Source organism: Gobius niger (genome assembly GCF_951799975.1).
Source record: "Gobius niger genome assembly, chromosome: 1".
In the NCBI taxonomy this organism is placed as follows: Eukaryota; Metazoa; Chordata; class Actinopteri; order Gobiiformes; family Gobiidae; genus Gobius; species Gobius niger.
Genome location: NC_136852.1, coordinates 69,463,573 through 69,487,781, shown reverse-complemented (window position 1 = coordinate 69,487,781; position 24,209 = coordinate 69,463,573). Strand labels below are relative to the sequence as shown.

General features: G+C 41.4%; 2 protein-coding genes across 4 annotated transcripts in view; both read right to left on the bottom strand.

Annotated features, from left to right (window-relative positions):
• Nucleotides 1-24,209, bottom strand: part of frmd3 (FERM domain containing 3) — a 105,776-nt gene that overhangs the window by 56,664 nt on the left and 24,903 nt on the right. For both annotated transcript variants that reach the window (XM_079552340.1, XM_079552341.1), the window contains exons 2-3: nucleotides 9,193-9,297; nucleotides 7,062-7,104 (exon numbers count right to left, since the gene is read on the bottom strand). In XM_079552340.1, the coding sequence (XP_079408466.1) occupies nucleotides 7,062-7,104; nucleotides 9,193-9,297 (148 nt within the window). The remainder of the gene's footprint in view (nucleotides 1-7,061; nucleotides 7,105-9,192; nucleotides 9,298-24,209) is intronic.
• qng1 (Q-nucleotide N-glycosylase 1) overlaps nucleotides 20,441-24,209 on the bottom strand; it is a 177,521-nt gene continuing 173,752 nt past the window's right edge. For both annotated transcript variants that reach the window (XM_079552871.1, XM_079552870.1), the window contains exon 8: nucleotides 20,441-20,451. The gene's annotated coding sequence lies outside the window, so the exon portion shown is untranslated. The remainder of the gene's footprint in view (nucleotides 20,452-24,209) is intronic.

Genomic DNA, 24,209 nt, shown 5'->3' with positions numbered 1-24,209 from the left:
CCACTTTGGGGCTTAAAAACTCTTGTGTGCCCCACTTCTCTACAATGCATCACTAAATACTAATAAAGACGTAAGAGAGAAACAAACTTGCAACTCACTGGCTTCTGTGGTAGTTTGCCTGATATGTTACTCCGTTGTACTATGTTGTTTTGTAGTGTGCAAAAACCTGAAAAACTTGGAAGAAGCTTTTCCGTTCAAAGAAATCTCCATTGAGGATAACTCTTCATTCACCCAAAGGTAATACCAGAGATTCCCAAAGTAAACCCATCCACACACAGGGACACACTCCAGACCACACTGTCCGAGAACCAACCCTGGGACCTTCCGTGAAATCTAGGAGTGATCATGGACTCAGACCTGAACTTAAACAGCCACATCAAAGCAAGAACATCAGCAGCTTTTTACCATCTGAAAAACATGGCAAAGATCAGAGGAATCGTGTGAAATCCAGACTTAGAGAGACTTATCCATGCATTTGTCTCCAGCAGGTTAGACGACTGTAACGAAGCAGGAAATTTAACCATATTAGTCCAGTGCTCCGGTCTCTGCACTGGCTTGCTGTTACTCAGAGAATAGAATTTAAAACAGCTCTGCTTGTTACAAGTCCATCTCTGACATGTTGCAGCCCTATGAACCATCTTGGGCCCTGAGAACTTCAGGGAGGGGTCTCCTGGTTCCCAGAGTCAGGACTAAACACGGTGAGGCTGCGTTTCAGTTTCATGAAGCTAAAATCTGGAACATGAGGATGTGCAAATGAAGTTGCCTTGCCATGCATGATACAAGTCACTGATACCAAAAATAAAGAATGCATTAATAATCTAAGATGGCAGTAAATCATTGCAGACCAGCTCCACCAGTATAATTATCTGTTGTATCAGATCAGGTGACGTAATATCACAAGAAGCAACAATATAAAAACCTGACATTTAACTGAAACAAATTTGTGGTGAGCACAAAAATGCATGGTCACTTACAAGAGTTTCAGTTGTGTCCCATTTTAAATCCTGTTTTGAACCTGATTTACTTACTTTATGTCTTGTTTTCACACTATTTGGTGAAATAACAAATTGTTTAAAGGGACTATACAGAGTTAAAAAAAATTAAAAGTATGTATTTTCCTCCACCTACATGTTCCATTTGTCCTAATGTGTAGAATGAGCCCAGACCTGTTGGTATATGGAAGGTGCAGGTACACGTAAGACCTGAGGTGGCAGTAGTGAGTATAAAATGACCAACTTTATCTAGCTCCTTTAAAGTGAATATGACACAATTTTTGCATAAACATATAAGCCAGTGTACCGGCTCATTTGAACTAACTAAGCTGATTTTTTTTCTTCACATTTTTGTTCCTGTTTTGTGGCTTGTTTGTCACTTTTTTGTCATTTTTTGTTGCTCTTCTATTAGTTTTTTGTTGTATTTTCACCTTTGTTTTCTTCTCGTTACTGTCACTACTTTTGGGTAGAGCCAAACTGGAGAAAATGTGCTCAGTACAGGTGGGGGTTAAGAGGTCAGCACAAATATTTTTAAAAATTACCCAGCTTTCTTGAGTTTGACATTTTTCGTGATGTTTATCATTTCACTTCCGTATTGGACACTGACAGGAAGTGACATAGATCGAGGCAAACAATTTTTAATTGTTAAATGAGTCCAACTGCTATGGAACTTTATCTATGTCACTTCCTGTCAGCAACTTAAAAATCCAAATAAAAATAAATTTTCTGCCCAACATTTCTTCCTTAAAGGGGCTAGATGCAAGTTGGCCATTTTATACTCACTACTCCCACCTCAGGTCATACGCGTAACTGCAATCTCTATATTAAGCTCGTGCATGACGGCACTTTGGACAAGTAGGGGAAAGCTGCAGACCCGGAGCCGAGACAGATCTACCGTGAAGCGAATCCATGTGATAGTGCTGGATAAGGCGGACCTAGACCGATCAGCTTTTAGTAAGGTTGATGCTGAGTGATGTTGATCCACTTCACGCACGTGAGGAGTTAGTAGGCTAGTTATTTAGATTTCTTTATGAAAGATAGAAGAAATTTGGAAAGTGTAACTAGATGCTTCTGTTGATTGATAAAGATAACATAACATCGAACAGCATACAAATTGCTTGTTATTTTTGTTCCTACAGTATCCTAATCTTAACCTAAGCCTAATTCTAACCCAACCCTAACCAAACCACTATCTTAACCTAACCCTAACAACCCTAACCTAACCCAAATCTTGACCTAACCCTAATCTTAGCCTAAGCCTAATTCTAACCCAACCCTAACCAAACCACTATCTTAACCTAACCCTAACAACCCAAACCTAACCCAAATCTTGACCTAACCCTAACAACCCTAACCTAACCCAAATCTTGACCTAACCCTAATCTTAACTTAACCCTAATTCTAACCCAACCCTAAACTAACCCTAATCTTAACCTAACCCTAACAACCCTAACCTAACCCAAATCTTGACCTAATCTTAACCTAACCCTAATTCTAACCCAACCCTAAACTAACCCAAATCTTGACCTAACCCTAACAACCCTAACCTAACCCAAATCTTGACCTAACCCTAATCTTAACCTAACCCTAATTCTAACCCAACCCTAACCTAACCCAAATCTTAACCTAACCCAACTCTTAACCTAACCCTAATTCTAACCCAACCCCAACCTAACCCTAATCTTAACCTAACCCTGATCTAAACCTAACCCTAACCTAGCCCGAATCCTAATGACTTTAAACTAATCCTAACAATAATTGTAAAACATCAGTTATTAACAAATAATACCGTTGTGGATCTGCTCCTACCAGCGGATCCGCCTCACCGTCGTGGATCTGTCTCGGCTCTGGGTCTGCAGCTTTGTATTATTGCTTCGGACCCGAATTAACACCTTTTTGAGTGACAGTGCAGGATTTTTTAGTTTTAACATTTTTAAACTCTTATATTCCCTTTAAAAAGCTGCTTCACTGAAATAAAAAGATATCCATGGCATTTACATCATATTATGGAAATACAAAGACACGCCCACTACACTTCCTTATATGGGCATGGCAAGAGCATCATTGGAGGCCAGAAATACTCAGTTACTCAAGCACATGTACGTGATAAGAATCCTGGCTTAGTTCATCAGTCCCTCACACATGATCAAACACCACACGGCTCATTCTAAAGTCTAAAATCACTTCCCATCTGCAGTGCGTCATAAACTCTGAGCGATATAAAAGAGCGCTTGAGCTGCTTTTGTGCGGCGTGTCAATCGTTCCCAAACAGCCGTAAAGTCAATGACGAGCGTGGAAGTGCGTATACGCCATGGTCTTATAACGGCACAATTAAACACAGCACGTGTAGCGCCTGTAGTTCTGGGAGAGGGAGCTGTCGGTCCTGCTCGCGTCTCAAAGCCCTGTTCGCGACTCGTTTCTTTGGCTCCGTTGTCTGTAGCTGGATGTCTATTTCATGTGCACTTCCTTCTTCCCCACGTCTCCTCAGAGCGAACGAGGCACGCGACTAAAAGCTCTTTATTAGTTTACGGCGCTGATAAAATAAGAGGCAGAGTCTTTTCAAAGTCGAGATAAAATGTGGTAATGTTCAGGCAGGAAACCATCTGTAAGTCTGTATCTGATTTAGGTTAATTAGCTTACTGTATGTGACTAAAAATGAAATAATCACAGGCTTTTGTAGCAGATTTACCATTTCAGATATTATTCACAAACTAAACAGTGAGCACAGCTGTCCTGCGACTCTTTACGAGAACTGAGAGGTGCGAGCCGATCCCAGAGAGCTGCTCAAACATAGCTCAACTCAGAGTATAATACTGACAAGGCAAGACAAGAGAGGACGCACTAATGGTCCAAAACCGCACATGACAGCTGTTTTCTTAAAGGGATATTTCAGGATTTTTGACATAGGGCCTCATTTCATAGTTATCCAGAGTGTTGCTGATTTCTGTAGATTTCATTTTTTGTAATTCATGCAGTTCTTCAATTGGAACAGTATCGTGGCGCTAGGCTAGTGCAAGGCTAGTGCATTTCTACGGTATCAGCTAGCCTGCATTAAAAACAGTCTGACCCGCTCCACAGTGTGCCTGAGGCAAATCACTTATAACGCCAGACTAACCATATAAATGTCTGTGTCGATGTCTGACCTTGCTTCTTTTAATTCTTTTAACTTCTTTTAAATGCAAAACGGTTAAAATTATTCTATAGACACTGACATTTATATAGTTAGTTATAAGTGATTTGGCTAGCTGATAACATAGAAATGCACTAGCCTTGCACCACGAAACTCTTCGAATATAAGAACTGCGTGAATTACAAAAAAAATATCTCCAGAAATCAGCAACACTCTGGATAACTAGGAAATGAGGCCCTATGTCAAAAATCCTGAAATATCCCTTTAATAAATATCCATATAAACTTAACAGAACCCTCAACACTCCTGAAGTGTCAAAACACATAAGACTCGCATCTTTCATCACAACGAGCGCCTGCGTCAACACACAGGAAAGCTCGTCACGGCTCATTTAAAGGATTTAACACGAGCAGACAAGTGTTTGAAGTGTTTTTTTCCCTGATTATCAATACAATTTGCGTGAGTAATGAGTGAGTAAAACACTACAGTGAGAAATAGAGTGGAAGTATACGATAAGTCCCAACACTGGCACATTTGGAATGATTTTTTGCCTCTTCACAGCAGCTCTCGTCTCTGTCCTCAATGTTTACAGTGATTATCTGCAGAAAGGTCTGCAGACCGGGGTGGAGCGTCACCGTGTGTGTGATTTCGGGAGTGTCCCTCATTTTTTGGGACGTATAGTCACCTTAGGACACGCTGATGTGAACGTAGAATGTTTGAAAGCAACAACAGAAAGTGATCCGTCACAGCCACACACACCAGGACACTCCTTAGCTAATGAGATAATAATAAGAAAACGATGTGCTGTAGATCCTTTAAAAACAAAAGACCAATTAAAAATGTTTAAACATTTGATCCTAAAGCCACACTGCAAAACAATTTCTTCTGTAAATAGGATTAAAAACCAAATGTCATTGCATGTGTTTTTATTGGTCAAAAAAATGTGTTTCAGCCCTGACTCGTAACTCCTTTAGGGGCGGGACATCACCAGCTCTGTAGAGATTTTACTGTTGTTATTGCAGGGAGCCAAACATTAGGTCTAAGACCTACAACACTGATCTAAATGGATCTTTGTCCTTGTGTTGTTGCTGTTTAGTCATCACTTTTTTGTCACTCTTTTATTGCTTTTCTGACTCATTTTTGTCACTTTTAGGTTGTGTTTTTGCGGCTTTTTTGTGTTTTTTATTTACTGCATTTTTTGCCACTTAATAAAAATAATGGTAATAATGCGATTTCATTCGTGTTTTCCTTTCATTTTTATTGAAAAAATCCTAGTTTGTGAACCTGTTCTCAAACCATGGCAAACCTATTCTGATTCTGGCACTTTTTTCAAAAAGCTTTTAGATTTGGGTAAAGCCAAATGGGGGGTTAAGAGGTTAAATACACTGCTATCCTCTTCCAGAATCTTATTTGGAAAACCCACTACAAAAATAGCACGGTCAGTTTCTGCTTGATCATTAAGACCAGGTTTGTTTATGTTTTTACGTTGGAATGTTTTGTGATGTTGCTTTACATTAATATACTAATAAATTGTCCTTGCTGAAAAGACTAGTTACAAAAACTCTTTGCCGAAACCTATATCTGATCAATAATCCTGAAAACACAAGTGAAAATGGAAAGACGTCTCCACCAGTGTTGGGAAAGTTCATTTTCTACATGAACTAGTTCAAAGTTCAGTTCACAAATTTCAAAATGAACTAGTTCGTTCATAGTTCATAATTGTATATAATTAATAGTTCGTTCATAGTTCCAAAAATGAACTAGTTCATAGTTCTTTTTTTTGCTGTTATTCAGGCATGAAAACGGATCGAGGTGAAAAAGGTGAGACGTATATTTCCCAGCTCATAAAGCAACAATCTGATGCATTTTTAAATGCATTTTTGCCAACCTTGGGAGAGCTGGAGAAAGTTGACTTCAGCCATGAGTTAAAAAATATTATCCTCTCTTATCCTCGTTATGCAGCTATTTCATGTCAGGCTGTCACTGTTTTATGAGTGGATTTTGGATATCTTTGTTAATCATATTTTATTTTATTCTTTTTTTTTTAAGTTTAATTGGTAAATTCTTGGTGGAAAATGAAGCTACCAATATTCAATTGCATGTGTGCTAATTTGGTAAATTAATCATGTGAATAAGATTGTTTTAGGAGCTAATTTGTAGTTAAAAAACTCCACATTGTGGCTTTATGCAAATGAGTGGCACCGCGGAGCAGAGGAGTTTGGAGCTACAGACGTTACACAAGGGAAACTCGCTTCGTAGCCTCACTCTGTGGCTGCTGCGGGCACCGTGCGGACCCGCTGGTTACCGGTGTGCCAGGGCATGTGCCAGAGCCATAAACAGCAGAGTTCACCGCCACAGACCTGGACACAGTCGGGCCGTGGGCGCGGGGGCCGAGCGGAGCTAGCGCGAGCTACACCCATAGACCCGCCAGAGTTTAGAACCGCTGGTAAACTCTGACGGCGTGGCGGGGTTTTATATTCACTGATATAAGAAATCTGGCACCATATTGAACGAACGTAAATGGAACGGGAAATGCCGTTCACAGACACCAGAATGAACGCGTTCATGGTTTTGTTCATCAGGCAGTAACACAGTGCGTTCAGTTCACGTTTGCCCAAAATATGAACGCGTTCATGAACTTTCGTTCAATGAACGCGTTCAGGTACATCACTGGTTTCCACTGTGTCCGTTTTCATCCCGGTTGCCCCCGGTGATCCCGCTCTTGTCACTTGTCATTCCTTTTTCCATCTGTTTTTGCCTGTGGGACATTGTGGGACATTGCGCCTCGTGCTAATGAGACACAGGTGGTAATATTCCGCTAAAGGGCCTAGCGTTAGCACTTGTGCACCGGGCCCTATGCAGCTTCGGGCTATTTGCTGCTGCCTTGACCTTGTCATTGTGAGCGTGGCCCCCGGGGAGGAGAAACAGCCCATACTTACACTTCATCTGTCGCACCACGGCCTTGTTGGGCTCCAGCCAGTGCTAGAAGAAAAAACAACATGTCAATCAGACAGAAGAAGATTTTACACCCGTACATTCTCGCTTGTGGTTTGTTTTACAATGAATCTACCTTGAGGTCACGCCTCTTTGGTCAGAGCTGTGTTGAAAGTAGGGGACGTTTGCGTCACTGAATCACATGGACAGTAACGTACTTAGTCTCCTGGCTCATATTACACGCTGACTGCATTGCACTTCCTGTATCTGCTCTCATCTAATTTCACTGTATTGTATTTTGAACCGAGAGAGGCGGTCAGTGAATAGAAGCTCAGATCCTATGCATTTCTAATCTTTGTTTTAGTGTATCTCTCTGCCTTATAGCTGCAGAGGAGGCCAATAGAAAACTGTCACCGTGGAACCACATTTATCACCTCTATTACACTCATCAATAGAAACTTGCTGTTTCCTAGATGAATAGGGAGTTGGCCGCACTGGAATTGGTTTTATGAAATCAGATATAATGTTTACAAGTAATCTTGAGTTGTCTAATGCAAGATCTTTCATAAACTTCCTGTTCCTTTTCGGGTCCAATTCTAATAAACAATTTTAACACAATGTGATCTATTAAAGAGGGGGTATTATGCTTTTTTCAATCACATAGCACTAGTCTATAGCACACTACAATGATGACGAAACCTTCTGTTGGTCTCTAAATGCAGTAAATTGAAATTGCTCTCTCAAAATGGCTGTAGTGAATGTCTTGAAATAGGCCCCTGTCTCTTTAAGAACCTCTGACCCTTTCCGACACGCCCCCTCCACACGCTGTCTGTGGCATCAGTGGGGAGGGGGTTCTGCTGAGGAGCAGTGATTGGTTACTCAGCTCGGAGGCGTCTCCAGGAGGTGGAGGCGTTCCTAGGAGGACTCAGGCAAACCTATCCCTAAAATGGCCGCCATCAGAGTTTTTACAGATTACTCAAAAATACGTGAATGTGCCAAGGCAACACTTCAGGCATGTTTTTAATGAGGGAATTACATAATAACATGATGTAAAGCTTGAAAAAGTCGATTTTGCATAATACCCCCCCTTTAAGTTTAACCTCTTAACCCCTGTCTGAACCGAGCACAGTTTCTCCACGCTTTGCCCAAATCTAATCAAAATAGCAACAGAAACGAGACGTAGATGAGGCGACAAAAAAGTACAAAAAAGAAAAAATATCAAAAAGCCAGAAAAGCAACAACAAAAAGACAAACAATCCAGACAAAAAAGGGAAAAAAAAAAAAAACGGAAAAATGTCAAAAATACCACAAAAAGTGGCAACAGCACGAGAAAAAATGTTAGATCACTTTTGTGGGTAATGCCGGACTGGAGAAGATGCGCTCGGTTAAGGCGGTTAAACAGAAATCATAGCTTGTTGCTTCATCAAATTGTGTGAATAAAAAGACAAAATCAGGACCAAAACAAGGCTAAAATGGAAGTATATTAGACAAAACTTTGTGTTTTTGTGTAGGACTGAGCTGGTTAAACAGTACTATTTTTCGATATGAACACTGCGGTTCTTATATTGGGATAACAATTTCAAGAAAGACTCTTGAAATTGTTAATTAGGGATGCACCGATCCGACACTGGTATCGGATATTGGATATTATATAATATCTGGTACTGGCTACAATTATCCGATACTGAACCGATACCAGTTTTGGCTCTCACCGCCTTAAAAACACCCCTGAATCTAAGTGAATAATTATGGACTTGCTGCATGTTATTTTGAAGCTAAGAACCTGGAGAACGCTGAGCCCACAAACAGGTATAATTGATAATTGATCTGTAACATCATGACAAGAAAGATAAGACTTTGTTGATCTCACAATGGAGAAAAGGGAACCATTTACCTTTTCACTCGGAGTAAAAAGGTCTCTTGGTATCGGTTAATATCGGATATCAGCAGATAATCAAAACCCCAGTATCAGTATTGGAAGCATAAAAGCTGTATCGGTGCATCTCTAGCTTTAATCATAGTCTTACAGTTTTAGCTCGACTAAAATACGATTACTGAGGTACTAAATGTTGTAATAATGATGACAATATGAGCTGCTAATACTTGTGGTAACAGCTTTGGTGGATGAGCACTCACTCTCTGCTTTTCCGGGTCGACATATCTGATCCCAAAGTAGTCCTTCTCCATGAGGTTGTAGTGGTTACACACATGGTCCAACAGGTACTGGCCTTTGGTGTCTCTCTGCCAAACACACAAAACACCTTACATTACATTACATTACATTACACAACATGCCTTCAGTATGTGAAAGATTAACTGTATTTAACGCTGCTGGAACTGCTCTCCTGGGTCTCATGTTGTTATAAAAACGTAGAAAATGTCCATGAGCATGTACGGCCTGTTATTGTACCGGTCGTAACTGAATTAAACACGTGCAGTCCATATAGATAATCAATAACCACTTTGCATTTACTTCCTGCTCTTTGGTCGATAATACCAACATGTACACACTCCAAAACAATAGAGCTGAGAGTTGTATCATTAAAATGGCAGAGAACTCTGGGAACAGGGTCATAATACCATCATAATACTAATATATTTGATTTGTAACATCAACCCTTTAGTGTTACTTCCTACACCCGTTTTTCTGTATTTTCTAAGCATTTGGAGGACAAACCTCAATGTTATTAGTTTATGTTTATTTCTTTTTTTGATAGACCTCTGAGTTTCCTGCCTTAAACCAGTCCAAACCTGATCTAAACCAGTACACACCAGTCCAGCCAGACCTGATCTAAATCTTGTCGAAACCAGTCGAAACCTCCTCTAAACCAGTGAAAAACAGCTCTAACCCTGTCAAAACCAGCATAAGCCAGTCCAAACCTGGTCTAAACCAGTCCAAACCTGCTCTAAGCCAGTCCAAACCTGGTCTAAATTGCTCTAAAACTGATTTGAACCGGTCCTAACCAGTCCAAACCTGGTCTAAACCAGTCCAAACCTGGTTTAAATTGCTCTAAAACTGCTCTAAACCGGTCCAAACCAGTGAAAAACAACTCTAAACTTGTCAAAACCAGCATAAACCAGTCCAAACCTGATCTAAACCAGTCCAAACCTGCTCTAACTAAGCCAGTCCAAACCTGGTCTAAACTGCTCTAAAACTGCTCTGAACTGGTCCAAACAAGTCCAAAACGACTCTAAACCAATCCAAACCAGTCTAAACCAGTCCAAACCTGGTCTAAACCAGTCCAAACCTGGTCTAAACTGCTTTAAAACTGCTCTGAACCGGTCCAAAACAGTGAAAAACAGCTCTAAACCAGTCCAAACCTGATCTCAACCAGTCCAAACCTGGTCTAAACCAATCCAAACTAGGTCGGAACAGGCCCAAACCTGCACTAAACCAGCATAAACCAGCCCTAACGAGTCCAACCCCAACCTATACTAGTCCAAACTGGATATTTTGAGTAACTTGAACCGAATGGTAGCGATGGGCAGAATCAGAAACAACATTGGATAAAGTGAGCTCTACCAAACGGTTGAGCAAACTATTAAAGGGTTAAATCCCAGACTCTATTTTCTCGTGGTTATGATCGCTTGTTTGGAATAATGCCTAGAATGAGAAAACACCACCAAGAAATAAGAAAGTGAGGCAACTCTCTGGTGGTAAAACTGAATGAATCTCAATCCACAGCAGTGACGTGCATCCAGGTTACAGTGACGCACATCTGTCCCACAGCAAATTTAAACATGTGCCTTCAAACCCGATCTATACGCCGTGAGGCAGCGCTCGGTCAGCACAGAGTCAGCATGTTTCCTCCGCTCTGAGACGTAAGCACGACGTAAAATCACAAAGTGTCAAAGGTGAAACATGACGTGGCTTTTAACCTGCTGTCATGCACGGACACAGATTATTCACATTTTCAAACTTAAAAACATGTCGGCGCATGGAAAGAAAAAAGGACGGCTTTTTTCCGCCGGCAGCTGGAGTTCAGTGGCTCGGAAAACGCTGTAGACACTTCAGGTTCTACCTATAATGCAGCAAAATATGAAACAGAGCGCTTTCTGTGGTAGAAGAAGAAATGAGCAAATTAAACCGCTACTCAAACACGAGTGACGGAAAAAACACTACACCAGGTTTGTTTTTGAATGTCTTAAATGTCTCTTGAATGTCTAAGCCTGTGAAAGAAATGGTTGATAAAGGACAAAAGAAACCGGCAACACACTAACGTTGTTATTAGAGGCCAACCGATATGTTTTTTTTTAAGGCCGATGCCAATTTTTCCAAATGCCAGGTGTATTCCCCTTATTACGTCCCGCCCACTTTTACCTCCTTTTGCCCCGTTCATTTAAACGGACTACGAGGGAGAATGTTCGCCTCTTAAATCTGATTTTCAGTCGATTGATTTGTGTAAAATGTCCAATCTTCATTTGCACCAACATGTCAACACTGCACTGTTTCTCTGCACAGCATAAAAACGGCTTTGTTTTCGTGTAGTAACTGTTTTATGTGGACTTCTCCAGTCCCATGTTAACGGATAGGAGAAAAGGGGCGGGCACAATTCATGGCGGCGCTTACGCAAACTTCCGGAATAAGGTGAATAATCCTGTAAAAACAAATACGATTTTTTTTATTACTTAAGGAGATCCAATCATAGTTTCTGTCCCAGCTTTGATTAGTTGTCGTTAGCATTAGCATATTGCTACTAGTGTGGCATTTTGCGTGGCGATCAAAAATACAATAATGGAGGTTAAAACTAACTCAGCGATTGAATTCTCCAGATTCTCCACTTCAAAATGCAGCATGTCCATATTGACACTTGTGTTTAACAAACTTGAAGCTCACGTAATTTCATTGCGATGTTTCTCACCTCCCCTGAGGCCTAGGGAGTTGAGGGAGGACTCGTTCTAAAGCCCTGACTTTGCTCTTTCCAATGCAAAAAAAGTTTATTATTTTCGGCCCAGGCAATATCGGCTTTTTTCGGGCCCGATATATCGGCTGCTAGTTGTTATTCAGAGGTACAGGCAGTTATATAGTCCGGTTAATACAGTTTTCCAGTTATACATGGCTATGATTTAGACTGCAGTAACTTCCAATATGCGATACATTGGTGCAATATTGCGATCACGATATTATTTCGATATTTTACCAAACCAACACGACATGTTTTTCAGCAAGCAGAAGTCATTAAAAAAAAACTAAAATCAGGATGAAAACAAGGGTAAAATTTAACTAAATTCGTAAATATTTAAATCAAACTTGATTTTTTTTTTTTTTGTTTTACACATTTGTAAGTTCTGTTCATTGTTTTTGCCGGAAATTGCAAAAAAAATCTCAGTATGATGAAGACTTTAGTGATGCTGCGAAATATTGTGGCTTCTTGCAATACGGATATTGCATCAGATAATATTGCGATATGATTTTTCATTTATATATTTTGTGCTGCCTACTCTGATTCAGCCGTTTAAAAAGCTGACAGTTGAAAGGATTTGCTGTGTGCTACAATCACCAGAGCACTAACACACCATTGCCAGGCAGCTCGACCGAGTTTTGCTTGACTGAACAAAGCCAAATAACATGCTTACTTATGCCATCCACATGCTAATGCTGATTTCCATCGAAAGCTTGAGTCAATAACAGTCACAGGGCCGTTTGGGCATATGCTTCTGCTGCTGACGGAGGAGAGGTCCACGCTCGGTTAAACACTGCTGATTGATTCTGGGGGAGATCGTCCGTTTGCCCTTGTTCTTTTACGCTCGTGCAGATGTGTCGCGTTGGTAACGGCTTAAGCAGCTTTGTAACAATTAATATGCATCACATGACGAGGGTTTCCATGGAGATGAGACCGCGGTGGTGGAACGTATGTATCTGCGAAACATAGGTCTTGTCTGGCAGTGGCTGGATACCCCACATGCTGGTGTCTGTGATTGTTTCTGCACACAAATAGAAATAGAAATTGAGGCTAAATAGCTTATACCTCCATCCATCCATCCATCCATCCATTTTCTTCCACTTTTCCATTGCCACCAGCCCCTATGGCTCCTCCTGCAGGTGGTGGGTCCACAGAAGGACGCCCTCATGGTTCTAACCGGGCCTATTGGTCTCTCATAAGGGGTTCTGAACCGCTCTTTGTCTGACCCGTCACTTCGGACCTGTTTGCCATGGGAGACCCTACCAGAGGCACGAAGCCCCCGACAACAGAGCTCCAGGATCATTCAGGTGTTCAAACCGTTTGTGTCCTCGCGATTGGATTACTGCAACAGTTTCTTTACGAGCCCGAGCAAGAAAGAGCTTGCTCGTCTGCAGTCAGTTCAAAATTCAGCTGCGAGACTTCTGACCAGGACAAACAGGAGAGCCCACATCACACCTGTAATAAAGTCTTTGCACTGGCTCCCTATTGAATATCGGGTTCAGTTTAAAATCTTGGTGCTAACCTTTTGAGCTCTACACGGTCAGGCTCCCACTTATATTGCTGATCTACTTAAACGGTACGTCTCGGAACCTGAGGTCCTCTGGGCAGAACCGGTTGATGGTTCCACGAACGCACTTTAAAACTCGGGGAGACCGCTCCTTCAAAGCCTTTGCGCCCCGACTTCGGAATAAACGTCCTCTTGACTTACACTCACTCGAGTCCGGCTGATGCAATACTGACACTACTTGTACAATGAATGCTGAATTTTTCATTATTGCAATGAATATGCTGTTTTAAAATTATGTTTTAGCACTGTGAAGCGCTTTGTGACTCTGTGTCTGTGAAAGGCGCTATACAAATAAAGTTTACTTACTTACCTACCTACCTACCTACCTACCTACCTACCTACCTACTTACTTACTTACTTACACCTGGTTTCCATAAATATGACATTATATGAACTGATAAAATGGGAAATAGCCATTAAGTATATGAATTATTGTAACAAACACTATAATATGGAATGTGCAGTGAGAAAAACCAGCAATGTGAGCACTTTCTGACACATTGAAGGTAATGTAAGGACGACAACACAAACTAACCACTGCTGCCATCTGCCATACAGAACAAATAAAAAAATTACTTGTATAATAACATTTTAGCACAATTCCTTTCTTTTCTTACAACTTCTAAGTCAGGACAAACTCCCGCAGTCATTTCACTGCCTCCTCTGTCTGCTCAGCACACTGCCAGTTTAATGAAGACGCCAGTCCATACCTATTGATAGTTTATGGATCAATAAAGTGTTATCAGTTGTGTCCCTCTGCGGTGCACAGTAAGCACAGAGTAAGCAGTACACACAGCCTGTTTCAGCACAAGTGGGACATTAACAGTGTTTTTAGCTTGGCTGGCGGCTTGACTCTATCCAGAATAAACACACGCGACACAAGACTTTCTCTTTAGCTCAGGCACGGTGGCGCAGCGGTTAGCCCCCGTGCTTCACAGCTAAAGTCCTGGGTTCGATTCCCACCTGGACGGGGCCTTTCTGTGGAGTTTGCATGTTCTCCTCGTGTTTGCGTAGGTTCCCCTGCCATGTAAAAACGGCCACCGTTTTTACATACTGAATTATGTTCTTACCTGAGCTTAGACGAGTTGATGTGTACCTGTCTGGTCTTTGTGCGCGTCCTCAGTCACACAAAAGGAACAAAGATGTTAGCATTTGTCCTCTCCCAATGTATTCCTATAGCTCCAAACGGGGGTGAAGTTGGAAGCTACCACGCTCTTCCACTGGCACACAGACCAGACAGGTACACATCAACTCATCTAAGCTCATGTAAGAACATATCTCAGTATGGAAAAACAGTGGCCTGTTCCTTTAAAAAAACATGTATAATGGATGAATCCTCCAGCCAGGTATTTCTGACCATCTCCAAAACTGGAGAGGGGTACCCAGGCACAGTACTGCCATCGCCCACTGCTTTTTATGGGTTTCCCCAGTGGCATCGAAGGATGGGTCAAATGCAGAGGACAAATTTCCCTATGGGGATAATAAAGGTTACCTTTAAACCTTGCTTCACTTGACTTTTGTAGTATTAAGTTATCAAACGAGTCCGCAAAGCCTATATTTGAAACCATAATAATTAAAGGGATATTTCAGGATTTTTGACATACATTTCCTAGTTATCCAGAGTGTTGCTGATTTCTGGAGATATTTTTTTTTGTAATTCATGCAGTTCTTATATTTGAAGAGTTTCGTGGTGCTGGGCTCCTGCAAGGCTAGCAGATTTCTATGGTATCAGCTAGCCTGCATTAAAAACAGTCTGACCCGCTCCACAGTGCACCTGAGGTAAATCACTTATAACGCCAGACTAACCATATAAATGTCTGTGTGCTGCTTGAATTACAAGCTTTACAACACTTTAAGGCTGGGACGATCCACTTTTGTCACCAATACGTGTTGCGATACAGTACGTAATTATGATAAGAAATATGCTTACCTTAAAATGTGTAAAAACTCATATATCCAAAGTTTGTTAAAGGGACTATATGGAGCATAAAAATGTTAAGATTATGTATTTTCCTCCCCCTAGAATGAGCTCAGACCTGTTCACCACAGCTGCCTCTAAAATCCTGCACTGCCACTCAAAAAGTTGCTAATTCGGGTCCAAAGTGCCGTCATGCATGAAGGTGCAGTTTCACGTATGACCTGAGGTGGCAGTAGTGAGTATAAAATGGCCAACTTGCATATAGCCCCTTTAAAATGTGCAAAAAGTCATGTATCCAAAGTTTATAAACCAAATGCCATTTAACATTTATTGAAGTGTTAAGATTGAAAAGTGCCTTGTGATACTTGATAAAGTATCGATATTTGGTATTGCAGCACAAAGTATTGCGATCCGATACGATTTTTTGTCCCAGCCCTAATAATAATAATCATGTCAAATATATAGACTGACTGAGATCTAAATCAAAAAGGCATAGTAACTTCAAAAATGTGAAAAAGTTCAGCTTTCGCCTTGATTTTCCTCATTTCATTCGCTTTTAGCCTTGTTTTGGTCCAGGGTATTTTTTCAAAGCTGGGAAGTACTATGACACACATACTGAGCTGCTGACGGGCGCAAAATGCAATAACATGCCAATATCTCAGCTCAGATCAAGACGAAATATAGTTTTTAATAAGAGGAAATGAGAAAACAGATAACAAATCAGAACAAACAATATCCAGAACTTTTCCTACAATAAAAATAGAGCTTCTGGAAAACTCTTATAAACCATTCAGCAGCTCAGATGTTCAACACATACGTTTTCCGGTCATTGCATCGAATAATGAAGAAAACAAGTGTTGACTAAACCCCTTGTTTGCGACTTCATGTGTGGCCTTATTACGCATGCACACACTCCACTCTGTGCATTATTCTATCAATATTTCATCACCCATGGAGCTCCCAAGGGCTCTCTCTTGCCGTAAACACTTTTGACAAAACCTTGTGGAGTAAAGAAAGGGGACGTAGCATGTGTCCGTAAACCAGTTGAAAAAAGTCCAGTGATCTCCCCTTTCGTGCAGAACAAAGGGGCAGAACTGCTGTGATATTTCAGCAGCGAGGTGGCCCAGGACCTGCTGACCCCCGTTACATCAGAGCGATCATCAGTCACACGCCCCGCCCTGATTGGAGGCTGTTTCACTCTTACATCACCGCAGCAAATCAGAAGAGACAGAGCCACGGGCGCTAATGTGTTTACAAACTGCCTGCCTCTGGATAGAACAATGTTTGACAGGAGATTTTATTTGCATAGTTAGGCAGGGTAAAGAAAAGGAAAATAAGCTCATGATGTTGCGGATATGCAGTCATTTGAGGGGGATTAGCAGGAACTCCTCCAGAGAGTTTTACAATTAACCGTTCTCTGAGGCTGAGCAATGGGTTTATTGAAAGAGCGGAGCGGAGGGAGTTCACATCACAAGCCGGTTATGTGTGTCATTAGCACTGGCCTGGCATTGAGCTCTGATGCAGGAGTTTAAACTGGCTTCACGACACAGTTCTCTTATTGAATGGTTAAAAAAGAAGAAGAAGAAGAAGAAGATGCTTTAAAGTATGTCACGCATAACTGAGGCTTAATCTGAACCGAGAGCATTTTCTCCAGTGCGGTTTAACCCAAATCTAAAAGCTTCTCGACTGGAGAGCAACAGTGTAATGCCTCATTTGAAAACTAAGCTAAGATAAGATGAGAATCCTTTATTGATCTCACAATGGAGAAATGGCACTCAATGATACAGGTGATAGTCTGTAAGTTTGCAAAGTGTGGAGAGATAGAGTGACATTTTGAAGTAAACAATCCAATTCCTCCATTTTTTTTTTACGAGAAAGCCCTTCTATTTTGTAAAAAGAATTTTCAAAAGTAAACGATCGAGCTCCTCCCCCTCACTCCTGATTGGACCAGACAGGCTGGTCCGCAGGAAAAGCTCGTCTCATTGGTCCACGCGGGAGGATGCTAGACTCTGATTAGTTGATTCGATCCGGGAAGGAGAATATTTGTATATTATTACATATTTTACATCAAAATGAAAGGCTAGGTGGATGATTTTGTACATTTTATAAATAAGATATTTAGACCTCCAGACTATCACTTATACAGAGTGTAAAAATGTAAGTTTTGTGCCTTTTTTTTTTTTTTTATTTGTATTGAACGAAAATTCATGTACAATTAAGGCTCGGGTACAAAGACATGTATGACAACATTCTTTGGCAAAAAAAGGTAGAGTGAATTTTTCCTTTTTGTGGCACACCAAGGCAAGGCTTATACTAATCTATCTAAAATAGCAAGGACTTTTTAACACTGTTATAAATTAATGAGGCTTTCTTATTCAAGTTTGAGGCACATCTTAAGGACATGAAGTAGTTTGTAAAATAATTCATAAAAACAGAAAAAAGTGGAGTGGCATTTTTCCACTTACATGTGCGAATAAAGTATTGACCCATTACGATTACAAAGTTCACAATAGCAGATGTTTTTGAGTCCAAATTGTCCATAAAATAGATTATATCAATAAGTTCAAAAGAAGGCACATTCTGAATCTTCAGAGATAACCAAATGTGAATGGCAGTCCAGAAGTCCACAAAAAATTGACATGGCCAACTTTATAGCAAACATTGAAATAAAAAAAAAAGCAAAATCTTAAGGGGCAGAAATATGAACAATAAGAAAATAAAAAATAAAATAAAATAAAAATTAGAACAGACTATAACAAGTAGAATATCAAGGTCAGCATTGGCAGTTCAAAGTTTCCAGTGGTCCTGATGCAGAGATTATTGCATGTACTTTTTCAAAGGGGTTATTGCACATGTTACTTTACAGTCTTGTTCAGTCTGACAGCAGTGGATGAAGGCACTGCTCCTTCTGGCACTGAGGGTGTCTCAGTCTGCCACTGAAAGAGCTGCTCAGCCCCTCTACAGTCCCGTGCAGTGGGTGGGAGGTGTCGTCCATGATGGAGGTGAGCTTGGCTAACACCCTCCTGTCCCCCAGGGGGCAGCCCAGGACGGAGCTGACCCAAAACATACTTTACATACTCCAAATTGATATTTCACATTTCAAATTTGGAAATAAATGTGAAGAAAAGAGAGTGAGGTATCAAATTGGGAAAATGTTATACCAGGAAGGATAAATTTGGAGGAACGTTTGTCTTTCATCTCATTCTATGTTGGCATTTGAAAGCTCAGAACTTCCAGGGTTCAGTCACAGAGCTTTGTTAATGAAGGCCTGCACTATAGCGTTAATTAGGACAAGCGATCGCAGGTCGTGTGTTCCTGCATAAACAGACACAGGCTGAGCTATGAAAAGAGAAAAAAAACACAAGCTTTTCTCCTCACATCATCAAACAGCGTTTCCTCACGAGGCCCGCGGAGGTGGAGCCGATCCAGGGGAACTGTACGGGCGCCAACGGACACAGACGGTAATGGAGAGGTTACACACGGAGTCTATGTCACAGCACAATACATATTTGATGTCTTCACTGGCTGGGTATTAAATATGAAGAGAGGCAGGGCACAAGAGGTCAGCTAATGAAAGCTAAGTGTTCTGTCTGTGCTGGCTCCGGCTCGCTCATGTGCTCGCTTTAGTCAGGAGTGTGGTGTTTCTGTGTTGTCTCTACATGTGTATTTCTGGCTGTACTTTAATACTTTTTTACTGTAATACCAGCCACACTACTTTGAGGTCTGTTAGATGCATAGAACTGTCTGTGCTGTAGAATACTGTATGTATCCATGTTGTATCGTATGTAATGTTGTCTGAGCAGCTGTGAGCCCAAGACAAATTACCCACAAGGGACAATAAGGTTTAATCTAAAACAAATAAAGGATGTGGAGCTGACCAGTGCAGGACACCATGCTCTGAAACAGGGACAAACCCAGGAGGTGGTGCACCGATTCAGAGGTAGTGATGTGTCGGACACAAACTATCCGGCTCTTTTGAACGAGTCTTGAGAGCAGGGGTAGGCAACGTCAGGCCCGGGGGCCAAAACCGGCCCTCCATCATCAAACTCTGGCCCTCGAGATGATTTTGAGAAATATTATGACCCAAATCAGACATCAAACGCCTGTTAAAGTACTCTAGAAATGTTAAAAATACTGTCAATTCCTTAAAATGTCTTGGCAGAGCAGTCTTTTAGGCCATAATCCTAAAAGAATACTCTAAGAATACTAAGAAATGACTTAAATCTACTTGAATTAAGAGATTAAATCTAAAGATTGAGTGGATTTGGTCTGGCCTTAAAGCAGATAAAACCTATTCTTGCCAATGGAACAAGCACAAGTTTTTTCTTAATTCAGATTATTTTGTATAATTTCAAATGAAAAATAAATATTTATTTTTTTACAGTAAAAGTTAATTTGTTTTATTTCCAGTAGGATTTCTATTTGTTCCATTGGCATTGGTGTTTTTATCTCATCTTAGATTAGTTCAAACACAATAAAATTTCACATAAAAAAAAACCTTTATTCAAGCGATTTTAAGTAATTAATCTAATTTACGATGGACATTTTTCCAGTATATGATGTACAACACTGGCATATGTAGAAAGTGATGCTTTACTTCAATTGCTTCAATTGGAGGGTCCGGCCCTTGGTCTTTCGACGATGAAGAAAACCGGCCCTCCACTGAGCACACTTGCCTACCCCTGCTTTAGAGTGAACGATATGAATGGATTTGCGGAAGTGAACGACTCTTCTCTTTGGGGAGGGGCATCACTTTAGTTGTGCATGCTTATTTTGCAAGACAAAAGTCACTGCTGGAGTGGGGCGGAAAGAGGCGTTGCAGAGGGACAGTTTGTGAATGCACGACCGCGGGGAAACGGTTTTGGCTCTAAGTAAACAGCGAGAGAGTGCACCCGAACGCTCCCAGTGTCAGCTCTGTCCTGGGACATGGGAAAGGTGCGTGGACGAGGCGGATACAGGTGCCCCGTCACTCACATCCTCCACCTGTTCGCTCAGCTCTCTCCGCTCTTGGCCGCCTCCGAACGGCAGCGACATCCCCGCCCACTGCCTCCTCCTCAGTCCGCCCTGGTCATCTCCGCCCATTGACAATATACTGCAGCCCTATGAGGAGCTTATAGCACGCATAAGGCAACGAGTTTGAGAAATAAAAGTCCTAATGAAATAATAAACAACGATTACAGAGGAGATCGCGGGGAGAAGAGGAGCAGAGAACAAGTTACGTGAGTGAATGAGTGATAACAAACTCCACAGAGGGAAATATCGATGCTATATTGTGTGGAATAGTAACATTTTCGTTAAAATAAAGGCCATTCAGAGGGTGTTCACTTTCTTAAAAAAAAAAAAAAAAAGCATAATCGTTCAAAAGAGCCGGTCTTTTGAACGGCTCTTTAAAGTGAACGGCGCTCGAATGAACGACTCCCTTCAAAGAGCCATAAGTCCCATCAGGACTGAACTGAAGGCAGCCAGGTTTCCTCTTCCTCCAGAATGATGCTGGTCAGGTTGGCCAACAGCGGCTCAGACGTCAGGACTAACACCTGAACACAATTTTGTTGTATGGTTGTACAAAGCACTTACTTACTTGTGGGGTCACCAGCATGTTTCCATGGAGATTTTGCTGCTGTAGTTGCTTTGAATCAGGAATCAACAATATCTCTATGGAAACAAGCTGGCGACATCCTGCTCCCAAATAAAGTTACAAGTCAGGTCTGAGGGACAAGCCCACTCGCAGTAAAGACACTGTTTTTCAACCTATAGACACAGACGGCATCTCTGGAAGCGCCCATATATGGTCATGTTTGAAAACCGTTAAGGGGGAAAACAATTTAGAGAAAAATCTAATCTAATCTCTAATCTTTCTCTAATCTAAAAACTCTAATCTTTCTCTAATTATTCAAAAACTACTTTAACAAATGCTGAATTAGGAATATTGTTTTATACTAAAAGATAAAAAGACATGGAGAGGAGCAAAGTGGTTCAACAGCCCATAAATGCATAAGAAAAACGGAGAATGTAAACATGATGCGACAAGTTAGCATCGTGCTAATGCTAACGTTTGCTAGTGTTAGCTACGACTGCCGTTATTTTTTCGCTTCTACTGAACAATCTGCTGAGAATAAACATCCATATGGACCCAATTTAGACTTGACTTTATTTGTTTGTGATAAATACATTCATATTCCACCAGAAAATTAGCCTGGCTAACACCAGACTAAAATCACAAGTGATATTTAGTCTGGGGACCACCAATTCATTTTCTCGTAGGAGAGGCGTGGTTTACGATCGTCCATAGTCGTTTATTGGGCGATACGAAAAAAAAAAAAAAAAAGTCTCATGCGTCTGCACGTAGCCCCAGCCAATCATATCATCGTATGAGATGACGTATGACGTACCCGCTGTAAACTTTTGAGCTAAATTATTTAGAACAAGGTCTAAAGCTTGGTCAAAAAATACCATCGTGTCTGCTGCTGTCATGTTGGATCCGTAAATAAACTTTTTTTTAAATGATCCGTAAATAAACTACAAGCTTCCGTATATCGAATAGCGCGTTATCGTCTTGCCGTCCCTCCTCGCTCTGTGATTGGTTCCCAAATCCACCGGAGATTTGGCCATGGTCCCCAGGCTGTTGTGCAGTTCGAAATAATTCGAGCGCACACAGCAGCCTGGTGTTAGCCAGGTTACCAGAAAATGGCTATAAAGAGTGAAAAAAAATTGTTTCTCAAAAGATTCTATTTTCCCCCTCGGCGAGGCCACGCCCCTTCTATGACGAGATGCCGTCTGTATCTATTAACTCAATACATCATGTCCTGAACTTCTGGATGTATGATTTATGAAATGTGTAACATTCTGATGAATTCCATTTTGACAGTTTTGTCGTTTTATAATATGTCAGGACCCCAGGAAGACTAATGGGGATCCTAATGGAGAATAAAGAATAAACCCCCACCTGAACTGAGCACATTTTCTCCAGTCTGAAAGCTTCTTGAAAATACTGACAAAAACGAGAAGAAAACCAGGATGAAAACGTTCCGACAACACGGCAACAACTCAAAGAAAATCTGTCCATATCAGTTTTGTAGGTCTTTCAAATGAGGCGTTAAGTAAAACTCACCTGGAGAAAAAGCACTCGGGTAAGGGAAGACGTTAAAGACATTTTCACCAATAAACATCAGTAGTAAGAGTAAGTAGGCGTGAGTAATAGTGTACAGTCGGCTCGGTGAGGAAACAGACATGAAGATCAAGGACGGAGCTTTAACACTGACAGCAGAACTTCATCCCGAGCTCCTCATCTCAAATCCTCACACTTTCCAAACGCACCGAGCTCGATCAGAACAATAATTGAGTGAACTGCTTGAAGTGCGTAGATTAGACACTTGACTACCTTTTGGCGGTGGGGAGTATCTTATAAAATGATTTAAAAGTTGGCAACGGCGAGGCGGGGTAAAAGTAGCTGTGCTCCTCCGAGGCAGCGCTGTCTGAGCTCGGGAGCAAATACGAAATGATCAAACGCTTTTGGAAATGATGGCAGACATCCAATTTAAATTAAACAGCAACACTTCAGAAAGAGAGACTGTGCGTTGGCTTCTTACAAGGCGCGGCCAACGGCTCACACACATCAGTGAATCAGGAAAGGTCTCACTTTTGCACTTCCATTGCCATCGTGACATTTGGGAAGTTTGCTTTTACTTTGTACATACTGTAAATGTGTTTGATATTGCTCTTATTGTCTTTTTGCAGGGATCTATCTCCAGCTTGTCAGTGATACCCAGAGCTGGAGAAAACAAAGGGAAGCAAACTGAGAATAAGCGAAGTGCCCATCTTGACTGCGCATGCTTGGGCCGATCAGGTTCCTAAATTTCGTTCAGGTAGCGGACCGTGAGCACTGAAGTATGTTGAGCCATAACTGTGAACCGTAAGGCTTACAGGCTTTGGTTTAAAGACTTTAAGAGAGACAGGACCTGGGATCAGCCCGAGACTGATACTGTCACTTTTTAAAAATCATTTAAAATCGTCCAGGAATCACAGAAGTTAAATATAGTGGATAAACAGCTGCCTGTCAAATTATCGATCGGTTCACTGTGTCGTACGGCGTCAGATTAATCGTAATCATAAAATGAATTTAGAGTCAAATCTACATGGGTTAGTCCAGCCGCAAATAAACAATTGTTTCCTGTCCACCTCCCAAAGCAAGAAATATGAAGTCGGTGGACAGTGATTTCTCCTCCCTGTTTAAATATAATGAATATCAGCAACTTGTGGCCACAGTTTCCGACCCTGTTGTTTTCAACCTGGGAGACCAGTTTCAGCATCTCCTACCTCCAACCAGTGATCGCGTCCGTGAGGGCCACGCCTCCACCTCAACCCATCAGCGCAGGGCCACGCCTCCATGGCAGCCAACCATCTACCTCAGTCCTGCTTTTAAGCCTCTAGTGATCATGGTTCATTCGCTTCCCAGCTGTGCTGCGACCCGCCTCCGCCCCATCTCCGCCTCTTCCATGCACGGCTTCTACCTACTGCATCTTCACGGGTCTTCCACACCACCACCAGTGTCCAGGCTCCAGGGAAGACATCCATAACTCCAACCTGTCCAACCGTACTGACTGCAGTTCTTACATCGATGTCTACCGCCGGGGTCTGATCGACAAAAAATAATATTCTGTTAATAAATCTTCCTAATTGCTGCTTTTGTCTGTCTGAGTCTATCCAAGTTGAAATATCTGTGTCAAAAATGTGTTCATCTCCAACTGTGAACAGGGACTGGTGTCAC